The sequence below is a fragment of the Vulpes lagopus genome, chromosome 15, assembly GCF_018345385.1.
Source record: "Vulpes lagopus strain Blue_001 chromosome 15, ASM1834538v1, whole genome shotgun sequence".
Lineage (NCBI taxonomy): Eukaryota > Metazoa > Chordata > Mammalia > Carnivora > Canidae > Vulpes > Vulpes lagopus.
This window is the reverse complement of record NC_054838.1, coordinates 25,265,791-25,278,574: the sequence shown is the minus strand read 5'-3', so window position 1 is coordinate 25,278,574 and position 12,784 is coordinate 25,265,791. Positions and strand designations below refer to the sequence as shown.

Genomic DNA, 12,784 nt, shown 5'->3' with positions numbered 1-12,784 from the left:
GCCTGCTTCTCCCTCTACCTATGTCTCTATCTTCTCTCTGTGTCTCTCATGAATAAATAAAATCTTTAAAAAAATAAAAATATTTTTTAAAAAGATTTTATTTTTAAGTAATCGCTACCCCATTCAAGATGGCACTTGAATCCACAACTCCAATATCAAGAGTTGCATATTCCACTGCCTGGGCAGGTGCCCCTAAAGATTTTTTTAAGTAATCTCTACACCCAACATAGGACTCAAGCTTATAACTCTGAGATGGAGAGTCACATGCTCTACCAACTGAGCAGTCAAGTGCCCTGCACTATTACTATTCTAAATCCAACCTACATAGCCAAATATACCTTTCTTTCTAGTAAATTTCACCTCCAAACCATTTCAATGTTAACTGCCCCTAGCTCTACTCCCAGCTCCCATTCTCCCATCCTTCCCATTCTTGTCTGTTCAACTCAAATTCATCTTTTAAGGTTCAAGTCAACTTCTTTGTGACAACTTTCTCATCTACACTAACCTAAAATATAAAATACTCTCTTCTTCCAAAAAAACCTATTTTATTTGCATTAAGAGTCATTAAGTTGGGGATGCCTGAGTGGCTCAGCAGTTGAGCATCTGCCTTTGGCTCAGGGCATGATCCTGGAATGCCTGGATTGAGTCCCACATCGGGTTCCCTGCATGGAGCCTGCTTCTCCCTCTACCTATGTCTCTGCCTCTCTCTCTTTCTGTGTCTCTCATGAATAAATAAAATCTTAAAAAAAAAAAAAAAAAAGAATCATTAAGTTGTTGGGGCACCTGGGTGGGTCAGTCAGTTAAGATCTGCCTTTGGCTCCAGTCATGATCCTGGGGTCCTGGAGAGTCTGCTGTCATGCTCAGGGAAGTTTGCTTTTCTCTCTTCCTGCCCCCTGTTCGTGCTCTCTCTCATGCTCTCAAATAAATAAATAAATAATCTTTTAAAAAATTATGTTAAAGAAAGAATCATTAAGTTCTCTTAGCTAAAATTTTTTTGTTGTTTTATAGGCATCAGTCTTACCTGCTAAACTAGATTGTACTTACTCAAATATAGTTAACAATGACATACACTTTTGTAGATTCCAAAATAACAGAAACATAGTAGGTATGCAATAAATATTAAACTTATGGTGAAAATACAAATACCAGCCAAGACAAAGAAAAGATGAGGAAGAAAAGGAGAAGCTAAGGCAAACACTGAAGGTGCCTAAGGAAACAAAATAAACTCAACATAATAATTATCAACTTACTAGGCGTCTGCTCAGGGGAGCCAAGGTTTATGGAGTTGTCAGCAGCACCCACAGCCACTCCATTGATGGAAGAACCACAGTCTGCAATGACACCCAGGCAGGCTGAGCGTCCACAATCCCAAAGTCGTGCTGTCCCATCTCGAGAACCAGACACCACATTCCTCCCTCGATCAACAATGGCTGTATCCAGAATACCTGAGGGGGGGAAGGGGGGGAAAGCCGCTGTGATGGAGTGGGTCATAAAGGAACTACAAAGGCAGAAAAGATGGATCTGCATAAATGACTTCATTGCTTCACAAACATGTGTTGGATATGTACTACACGCTGGGTAAGTTCAAGTGCTGGAAAAACAGAAATAGAAGAGAGTCCTTGCTCTCCAATGGTTCAAAGACTAGCCCTTAGAGACAGATATGGAAAAAGGTTTGGATTTAATTCTTAGTGGAGTGTCCTAGAATAGTGGTTTTCAAGGGTTTTTTTATTTTGTTTTTTGTTTTTTGTTTTTTTTGGTGTTTCTTTTTTTATATTTTATTTATTCATTCATGAGAGACACACAAAGAGGCAGAGACACAGGCAGAGGGAAAAGCAGGCTCCACGCAGGGAGCCCGATGTGGTACTCAATCCTGGGACTCCAAGATCATGCCCTGAACAGAAGGCAGACGCTCAACTGCTGAGCCACCCAAGTGCCCCAGTTTTCAAGCTTTAATTTTGGCTTTAAAACATTTTTTTTTTTTTAAGATTTTAGTTATTTATTCATGAGAGACAGAGACAGAGAGGCAGAAACACTAGCAGAGGGAGAAGTAGGCTCCATGCAGGGAGCCTGATGTGGGACTCCATCTCAGAACTCCAGGATCACACCTTGAGCCAAAGGCAGATGCTCAACTGCTGAGCCACCCAGGCATCCCTAAAACATGTTTTTTAAATAAAAATTGAGAAATTGAGAAGACATCTTAGTTCAGTTTGAAAATCACTGTCTTATTGCTTCCATTGAGAACTAATGGAAAGGATTAACTTCCCCATCTTAAAAAAAGATGTGATTTCTGGTCTGGCCAAGATATAGTAGCCCCATTTCTCCTAGGGTCCTTTCCCTTATAACTGAAAAAAACAAAACAAAACAAAACAAAAAAAAAAAACACAAAAAAAACAACACCACCAAAAACCAAAAACCAAAAACTGGACATAAGACAGAAAGTATAAAAAGACTGAAAGATGGAAAGGCGGGAAACCACTGAGGGATCTAGGACTTGAAGAGCAGGGTAACGAATTCCCTGGATTTCCTTATTGCTTCCCATATACTCTGGATAGGATACTGCAAAAGTCTGCAACAAAGAATTGATTTAAAAAAACAAACAAACAGGGACACGTGGGTGGCTCAGTGGTTGAGTGTCTGCCTTCGGGTCAGGGTGTGATCTTGGGGTCCTGGGATCAAGTTCCGCATCAGGCTTCCGATGGGGAACCTGCTTCTCCCTCTACCTATGTCTCTGCCTCTCTCTCTGTGTCTCTCATGAATAAATAAATCTTTAAAAACAAACAGAAAACAACAAAAAAGGTGCAAATTAAAAAAAAAAAAAAACAGGGATCCCTGGGTGGCGCAGCGGTTTGGCGCCTGCCTTTGGCCCAGGGCGCGATCCTGGAGACCCGGGATCGAATCCCACATCAGGCTCCCGGTGCATGGAGCCTGCTTCTCCCTCTGCCTATGTCTCTGCCTCTCTCTCTCTCTCTCTCTCTCTCTCTCTCTGTGACTATCATAAATAAATTAAAAAAAAAAAAATTAAAAAAAAAAAAAAAAACAACTCCAAGAAATGTCTGTTGCAAAAGACTGGGAAAGTATTGGCCTAACAGAAAATTTTGGAAATTAACTGAAATAGCAAGAGAAAAACTGCTACTTCCCCTTCCCCAAGGTCAGTGAGGTTAAACAGAGAGTGATCTTTTATTCCATCCCCAGTGAAGCAGGAGGTAGCAGTCCAATTCCCTTGACCCTTGACAATAATCGGGCCCAGCAGGGTACTGTCAGCACGGTCCAGTGGTGAACTGAGACTCTACCCTGACCTGACAACAACAGGTGGGAAGAGGAAAAACAAAGTGGGAAGTAGCATTCCACTTTCCCCCTAACCACCCTCTCACAATATGGTGGCATCTAGTATGGGTCTCTTCACTCTTAGATTACAAGAAAAAAAGAAAGAGGAACCTTACAGGACCTGGAACCTATGACAAACTACTCTTGAAAGAAGCTATAAAAGTAGCAGGAATGTCCTTGTAAGAGAGGCAGCCATAGCAAAAATCATAAAGACTTTAGATATTAAACCAAACTGACGTAAGTCCTCAACATATAAAACAGGATGAAAAAGCATTTGCCCTCAAGAAAAGATTCAGCTGAATTACATGTAAACATCCTAGCCAATGTCTGGGAATTAAGAATGTTAAATGAAACTATGACAAAAATAAGTATTAGCAAGAAATAGAGCAAAATTCATACATTTGGCAGTTTTTAAAAAGTTTACTATATTAAAATTATTTAGTTTTACTATTATATTAGATTGGCTTAATGCTGCCAGGAAGAAAATATACACATATGAGAGAAGGGGTATGCATGCACGTGGGTGTGCATGTGCATCCGCGTGCGCATTTGTGTGTGTATGTGTATACATGCCAAGACTAATGGCTGCGACTCAGATCTTAGAAATAACTGAGCCTTGAAGCACCTACTATTGTTTGGAGGCAGCATATCTTATTTAAAAGAAAATACAGAGAGGAGATTGAAAATAATAGCTGAAGTGCTAAAAATGCAACCTGATTTCCTAAAATTATTCCACAAATGTAAGCAGCTTTCCTGTTATAGTGAACAAAAAACTCAACCAATCAACTAAAATGGTGTTTCATTTGGCTTCAACATTTTCATAGATTATGAATGGATCTGGTACTTATTAGAAAGAATTATTATTATTCAAAAGATTATATTGCACATATCTCCAAATTCACCAAACTTAATTAAATGACCTGGGCAATTCAAAAACTTCAAACTAAAGTAATACCTTAGAGCTACTTAAAGACTCGTATACAGTAGTCTCCCCTTAACCACAGTGTCATTCTGTGGTTTTAGTTACCCATGGTTAAACCCGGTCTGAAAATATTAAGTGGAAAATTCCAGAAATAAATAATTCATACATTCTATCTATCTATCTATCTATCTATCTATCTATCTATCTATCTATCTATTTATACAGAACTCCTGGGTTTTGGCAGAGGGAGAAGCAGGCTCCATGCAGGGAGCTCGACATGGGACTCAATCCCGGGTCTCCATGATCACAACTCAGGCTGCAGGCGGTGCTAAGCCGCTGCGCCACTGGGGCCGCCCAATTCATACATTTTAAATCGCATGCTGTTTTGAGTAGCATGATGAAATCTTGCACTGTCCCACTACATCATGTCCTGGATATGAATCACATCACTTTACCCAGCATATCCACACAGTGCACACTTGCCCATCACGTATCATAGGTTTGTATATATAGGAAAAGAAAGTATATACACAGTTCAGTACTATCTGCAGTTTTAGGAATCCACTGGGGGTCTAGGAATGTATCCCCCATAGATTAAGGGAGACTACTATATTACAAAGACAAAACTACTTTTAGTTTATCTTGTCACTGGAAAGATTTAAAAACATACACAAATCTTATCTCTGCTTGTTAATTAAAGAATACACTAATCCTTTATTTATATATAAAATATGTATCTAAAAGTATAAGGGAAAACCAATTATATATTAACTAGGATCATATCTGTTTCTACTGGAAAAATTCTATTAGAATTAATCTATTAGAAATAACAATTTCTGCTTTTCACATATGACAAGTATGTTAAAACATCACAAATCTCACCTTCTTTGCCAGGGATTTAAAGTTTAGTTTTGTATTTTGTATGAACAATAACATTTATTGTGTATTTATTATAATACCAGGGATTATGCTAAATCTTTGATATGCACCATCTCATTTAATATTGCTATCCCCATTTTATATGAGGAAACTAAGGCTCAGAATAGTTAAGCAACTTTTTTTTTTTTAATTAAGCAATTATCTGTGGTCATACAGATTCTAGGTGGAAGAATTAAGATTTAAATCAAGATTTGGGGCACTCTTGGTGGCTCAGCGGTTTAGCGCCTGCCTTCAGCCCAGGGCATGGTCCTGGAGACCCGGGATCGAATCCCACGTCGGGCTCCCTGCATGGAGCCTGCTCCTCCCTCTGCCTGTGTCTCTGCCTCCCTCTCTCTCTCTTTCTGTGTGTGTCTCTCATGTATAAATAAATAAAATCTTTAAAAAAAAAATCAAGATTTTTATGTGTCCAAATCACATGCTTAAACACTCTACATACTGTCTCACTTACTATCACATTTTCATATACTAGAAGCAATAAGCAAGCCAGGGACTTAATCAAACCAACAAAAGTTTATCCTTTTGTTAGCATCCTAATGGTTCTTTGCAATAAGCATCAGGCTATGTTCAGTCCAGTGTTTCTGGTGGTTTCTTCTATGTCTCACTTGCCAAGACTTAACCTAGGCACTAAAAGACCATGTTCACTTTCAATACGATCTTCTGTTTCTTATTTACTCACCACTTGTGAAACCACTAAAGATCACAAATGCAGGTAATAATTCTTTATTCTGTTTTTTATGTGGTTTATGGCCTTTGCTAATAAACATGCTCCAAAATCTTTAAGCTAAAGAGATTATTTTTTTTAAACTTTTTTTTTTTAAATTTTATTCATTTATGATAGTCACACAGAGAGAGAGAGAGAGAGAGGCAGAGACACAGGCAGAGGGAGAAGCAGGCTCCACGCACCCGGAGCCCGATGTGGGATTCGATCCTGGGTCTCCAGGATCGCGCCCTGGGCCAAAGACAGGCGCTAAACCGCTGCGCCACCCAGGGATCCCTAAAGAGATTATTTACAAAGGAGCCGTACAATGTAACTTGGAATTCATTTGGCTGGAGACAGTGACCCATATGCTGCTAAACAACAGAGATTAATTTTAATTTTCTGTGTTGTAGGAGAATAGGAAACACCAAACCTGGCCCTACTTTACAGAACTACCTGGGAAGGAGCATTCAACACCTGACAGACATTAGCCTAGATTTGACTTCATGTCATTTCTCCTACAGTTTATCACTTTTATTCAACCTAATAAAAATCCTCCTCTGAAAAAAAAAGTCAGAGTTGTTATATCTAGAGAAGCTCACACCCACCTGGGGACTTTCTCATAAGGCCAAAGAATGAATAGATTCAATCAGATTAACAAACATCAGGTAATTCACTCTAAGCTAAGTGATGCACATGTATTCTTAGGAAGAAATGAAGAACACTGGATGACTTAGGATTCATGTGGTAGGCATACTCAACTGCAGTAGCCCAAAGGAATTCCTAAGTTGAATGTGCGCTGACACTGAATACACATTTTACGTTCTTGAACAGTTATATCTTGTTCCTTTGTAAAACGTCCCTGTGCCTCACAAATTCAGAGGGATGGCCAGATGTGAAGTAACTCAGGGTTCCTCTAGACCTGTTTGTCTCCTGGACTCCCCATTTATGCAGGCCAGTTTGACTCCTTAGACCAGTCAGTTTTTCAGGATGAATGCAAGGAAGGCTCCAAATATCTTTTCTATTCATTCTCAATACATCTACGTACTAATAGTCTCAGAAATAACCTTGCTAAGGTTAACATGTATTTGCTAGATGATCTGTATGTAACCTGACAAATCATTATAAATAAATATTAAAATTTAAAACTCAACCACACGAGTTATTTATAATATAGTCAGGTACACAGAGCAAAAGACTAGTTTAAATACCATTTAAGTATAGGGCAATATATAATTAATTCTCAAATGAGTGGCACAGATAACATTTGGAACTATGGTTCCAAAGGAGGGAACAAGGTAAGGAATTATTTGGGGGATGTTATTACTTTTTCAAAAATATCTAAACTTGTAAAACAAGAATAACATTTATCACCTTTAACATTTCAATTAAAGATAAAACATCTCTATGGGCAGCCCCGGTGGCCCAGCAGTTTAGTGCCGCTTTCAACCCAAGGTGTGATCCTGGAGACCTGGGATCGAGTCCCACATCAGGCTCCCTGCCTGGAGCCTGCTTCTCCCTCTGCCTGTGTCTCTGCCTCTCTCTCTCTCTCCCCCTCTCTCTCTCTCTGTGTCTCTCATGAATAAATAAAATCTTAAAAAAAAAAAGATAAAACATCTCTAATTTATAATTTTTTCCCACAAACCAACCAGTTACAAATGGAAAATGTTCTCATTCTGTCTCTATAACCTGGTATCAACTGGCTATATGGCTAATCCATTTTTAAAATCTGAACTGTGGGGGATCCCTGGGTGGCTCAGCAGTTTCGCGCCTGCCTTTGGCCCAGGGCGCGATCCTGGAGTTCCGGGATCCGGTCCCGCGTCGGGCTCCAGGCATGGAGCCTGCTTCTCCCTCTGCCTGTGTCTCTGTCTCTGCCTCTCTCTCTCTCTATATATATATGTCTATCATGAATAAATAAATAAAATCTTTTTAAAAAAATCTGAACTGTGACTTAAATCCATAGGAAATGACAGTAAGTACCAAGCTCCAACTTTGATATCTAGTGACAGAGCCATTTGCCACCCAGCTTCAAAGGACTAATAATGAGAAAATGTTGGCACACATCTCTCTCCCAGTACACAAGCAGATGACTTCCTCGGGAGGATTTTTTTTTTCCACTTATCAATTGTGAAAACAACTATTTGTGTAAGGCAGTTAGTTCTAGATAGCAACAACAAGACTCAGTGTCAAAGGAATTTCTAATCCTTGAGGAAATACACCATTTAAATGGCCAGTTAGAGGAATTGTGTTTTATGCAGTTAATTAGCTTCTCTTTCTACCTTTTTTGGTGATTTGTCTCTGGGGATCATTAAAGAAGCCTTTTGGAGAAATCAGCCTTCATTACCTCCTTTGTGACCTTTGAAGGTCACCACACAGCTAGCATCTTCAGCTGACCAGATCTTCAGCTGGGCATCCATTCCCCCACTCAGAACCACAAGGCCTGATGGGAAAAACCTGCAACAATTCACATCAAACACATGTCCTTCCAAAACTCTCTGGAAAAACAAAAGAAAATTCCATGCTAGTTCTCTTGTCCATTCCCCGATATTCTCTTACCTCTCATATCCTTGGTCCCTGCAATGAAATGTCTACATGCTATGCCTACATGCTGGGTTTTAAAACTATGGAAGTTCAAAAGGATCTCTTTAGCTCATTTGTATACCAGGTAGTGTTCTAAGATCTGTTAACTCCCTTTCCTGTAGCTTTGCCTACAGATGCTATGGATTTGAACTCCAAGGTTCTAACAGCCATCCTTAAGTCTAGTTCTACATATAAGGAGCTGAGGAGGCTTCAGGACTCCTTTACTCACCTCTTCTTAAAATCCTCTGTATAGGCTGGAGAGGCTTAGCTATATAATCAGTATAATAACCTAGCTAATCTGTCTTAGTAACTGATCACTGAAGGCAGTTCATACCAAGGGACCACCCACTTAGACATTCACTGGCCTGGCTTTTCCACTGTTCCAGCCCTAATCTGTTCTGGCAAATCAAGATTGAGGATGGTTCTGAGACTAACAAATGGGAAAACAAAGACCAATTGAAGTGCAGTGGTCCTATAAATTTAGAAGGCACCACTCTTATTTCAGTGACCCAGTCTAAGGCTTCTCAGACCACCTTCTAGGTATAAGACCCTAAAAACATATCCAAAGTCTTTACTCTGAGCTCGCCATTGGAAGCCTGCCAGATCTTCATGGTCCCATCAGTGCTAGAAGACACACCAAGGCCGCCTCCACTGGAAATGTCCAGGCATGTTATCTGTTCAAGACAAGATAACTGGTGTTATAAATTATGAAATGCTCTTTTTCCCCTAAAATATGTTAAAGATCTCCCCTGTTTCACACTCCTCCAAGACTTCAAGCCTATGCTTTCCAGCACAAAGGACATGTGTTTTCATGTGAAGGTCTGAGGTGTTATCACCCATCTCTTAACAAGCCTAGTTAGTGCCAACACCTTTTATTTCTCAAAACATAAAGATGTTCTTGTAATCATCTACAGTCTCTTGCTTCAACTAAAAATGTTTTACTCTCCCCATATCAGTTCTATCATTTCTATCTTTTGCTGTTTAAAAATTAAGATACCAGGACAGCCCAGGTGGCTCAGTGATTTAGCGCCGCCTTCAGCCCAGGGCGTGATCCTGGAGACCCGGGATCGAGTCCCATGTCGGGCTCCCTGCATGGAGCCTGCTTCTCCCTCTGCCTGTGTCTCTGCCTCTCTCTCTCTCTCTCTGTGTCTCTCATGAATAAATAAATAAAATCTTAAAAAAAAAAAAACTTTCCTTTAAAAACAACAAAAAACAAAAAACTAGCATGTACCAGAAGGAGATTCAAGGAAAAGCAAAAATGTTTCCAATTTACTACTTCACATTCCCTCTCAAGTCCTAATTGCATGTATATGTGTATTTCAGAATAAGTAACAAAAAATTCTGAATTCACTTATGCAGTTTCAATACTGACAACCACTTCATGCATAAGCAATCATACACATGCATACATAACACCCTTTTTATTAAAAAATACCCAGCTGCAAATATCCCAGAAATGTAGGACTGAGATATATAATCCCAGGCACATTCCCAATACAATGATTACCATAATACCTAAATTATTAAGGGGAAAGTAGGGTAAGCTTCAATTATCCAACCTTCTACGGACACCTGGGTAGCTCAGTGGTTGAGTGGTTGTAGCCTTTGGCTCAGGTCGTAATCCAGAGTCCTGGGATTGAGTCCCACATTGGGCTCCCTGCAGGGAGCCGGCTTCTCCCTCTGCCTATGTCTCTGTCTCTCTCATGAATAAATAAAATCTTAAAAAAAAAAATTATCCAACGGGGATCCCTGGGTGGCTCAGCGGTTTCGCGCCTGCCTTTGGCCCAGGGCGAGATCCTGGAGTCCCAGCATCGAGTTCTGCGTTGGGCTCCAGGCATGGAGCCTGCTTCTTCCTCTGCCTGTGTTTCTGCCTCTCTCTCTCTGTCTATCATAAATAAATAAATCTTTAAAAAATCATAAAAAAAATTATCCAACATTCCATTTTTCTTTGTTCTAGCTAGTTGACCCACAATGACTACGTTTGGAAGAATTAAAGGGATTAAAAAAAGGAACCAAAGGGATAATCTGTCAACTCTAATACTTTCTAAGACTTTTTCTTTTTTTTTTTCCTTAAGACTTTTTTTTCTTTATTTTGGTTTCTCAGAATAAAAGTACTGTTTTTGTTTGTTTGTTTGTTTGTTTGTTTAAGATTTGTTTATTTGGGACAGCCGGGGTGGCTCCGCGGTTTAGCGCTGCCTTTAGCCCAGGGCATGATCCTGGAGACCTGGGATGGAGTCCCACGTCAGGCTCCCTGCATGGGGCCTGCTTCTCCCTCTGTCTGTGTCTCTGCCTCTCTCTCTCTGTGTCTCTCATGAATAAATAAATATAATCTTAAAAAAAAAAAAGGTTTATTTGAAAAGAGTATGTATGTGTACGCCCCCTGCAAGGGGAGGGGCAGAAGGAGAGAAAGAATGCTCAGGCAACTCCCTGCTGAGTGTAGACCTGATGGGCTTGATCGCACAACCCTGAGATTATGACCTAAACTGAAATCAAGAGTCAGACGCTTAGGCAACTCAACCACCCTGGAATAAAAGTACTATTAACTTAATCGTGGATCCTTTAATTTTAAGGATTATGACAATTAATTATATCATGTTTTGTCATCATTTATAAAACATTTTCAAATACATTATATCATTTGATCTTCATAATTCCATTCTGCTCCTAGCTTACCATTGCTGGGTATTGAAGACACGGAGGTTAATGTGACATTCTATCTGACAATGCCTTCACATTTTAGTACAGGAGTACCCATCTCTCAGATCTTTCTTCCTTCTCCAAATCATACTACCACCCTAATATTGGGCCTTAAATCTGACTATTAGTGTTGTCAATTAACTTTTCAACTCTATGTCTGGCTCCCCAACTACATGACAAGCTCTGTGTCAGAAAAATGTCCAGAACTTTTTTTTTTTTGAAAGATTTTTTTTTAAGTAATATCTACACCCAGTGCAGGGCTTAAACTTATAACCCTGAGATCAAGAGTTCCATGTTCTATGGACTGAGCGAGGCAGGAGCCTGTCCAGCATTTTCTTAACACATTCATAGACTATGTACATAGTGACCACTCAATAAATACCAAACGACAGCAGTTTGGTAATAAGAATGAAGTATCTTAACAACAGTAGGTAGGTGAGTAAAGCCATTTAACCCATATCAATAAGAGCAACTACTGTCCCAATTTACAGGGCCCCAGAAACAAGACATTTAATTAAACACTTTTCTACTCACTCTGAAATAGATTTTTTTTAAAAAGATTTTATTTATTTATTCATGAGAGACACAGAGAGAGAGAGAGAGAGAGAGAGAGGCAGAGACACAAAGAGAGGAGAAGCATGCTCCATGCCCAACGTGGGACTAGATCCCAGGTCTCCAGGATCATGCCCTGGGCCAAAGGCAGGCACCAAACGGCTGAGCCACCCAGGGATCCCCAACTCCCCCAATTAAATAGATTTAATCCATAATGCAACATAGTTCAATTTTTCCGGTGCTATCAGATGCCAGTTAGGCATCTACCTTTGGCTCTATAATGGTTACAGCAAACTTAACATGTTCAAAACAAAACTCTCATTTCCCCTTGCTTCACACCAATACAACTACTTGACTTCAATTAGTAAATGGCACCACAATTTATCCACTTCTTTGGAAATTTTTGGAATCATCCCAACTCCTCATTTTCTCTCACATCTCACATTCAAGTCATTAGCAAATACTGTTTGGTCCCATACCCCAAAAGGGTAGGCACTACACCACAATTTTATTCATTGCTATAGTCCTAGTGCCCAGAGTACCTGGATTATGGTAGGAGATTAATAAATAGATAAATTGCCTAATAATGAACTAAAAAAGAGGAAATGAGAATAAGAAATAGAAAAGGGGCACAATTGGGCGCCTGGGTGGCTCAGTGGTTGAGTGTCTGCCTTTGGCTCAGGTTGTGATCCCAGGGTCCTGGGATCAAGTTCTACAGCAGGCTCCCCAGAGGGAGCCTGCTTCTCCCTTGGCTTCTCATGAATGAATGAATGAATGAATGAATGAATGAATGAATAAATAAATAAATAAAATATTTTTAAAATATTTATTTATTAAAAATAAATAAGTAAATATTCATTCATTCATTCATTCATTCATGAGACACACACACACACACACACACACACACACAGAGGCAAGACAAAGGCAGAGGGAGAAGCAGACTCCACACGGGGAGCCCGATGTGGGACTCGATCCCGGGACTCGGGGATCACGACCTGAGCCAAACGCAGTGGCTCAACCGCTGAGCCACCCGGACATCCCAAATAAATAAAATCTTAAAAAAAAAAAAA

The 12,784-nt window shown here is 39.8% G+C and overlaps 1 protein-coding gene across 3 annotated transcripts in view; it reads right to left on the bottom strand.

Moving 5' to 3' along the window:
* Window positions 1-12,784, bottom strand: part of PAAF1 (proteasomal ATPase associated factor 1) — a 41,417-nt gene that overhangs the window by 15,749 nt on the left and 12,884 nt on the right. For all 3 annotated transcript variants that reach the window (XM_041730548.1, XM_041730549.1, XM_041730550.1), the window contains 3 exons: window positions 9,038-9,136; window positions 8,227-8,377; window positions 1,251-1,445 (listed from right to left, as the gene is read on the bottom strand). In XM_041730548.1, coding sequence (XP_041586482.1) covers window positions 1,251-1,445; window positions 8,227-8,377; window positions 9,038-9,136 — 445 coding nt within the window. The remainder of the gene's footprint in view (window positions 1-1,250; window positions 1,446-8,226; window positions 8,378-9,037; window positions 9,137-12,784) is intronic.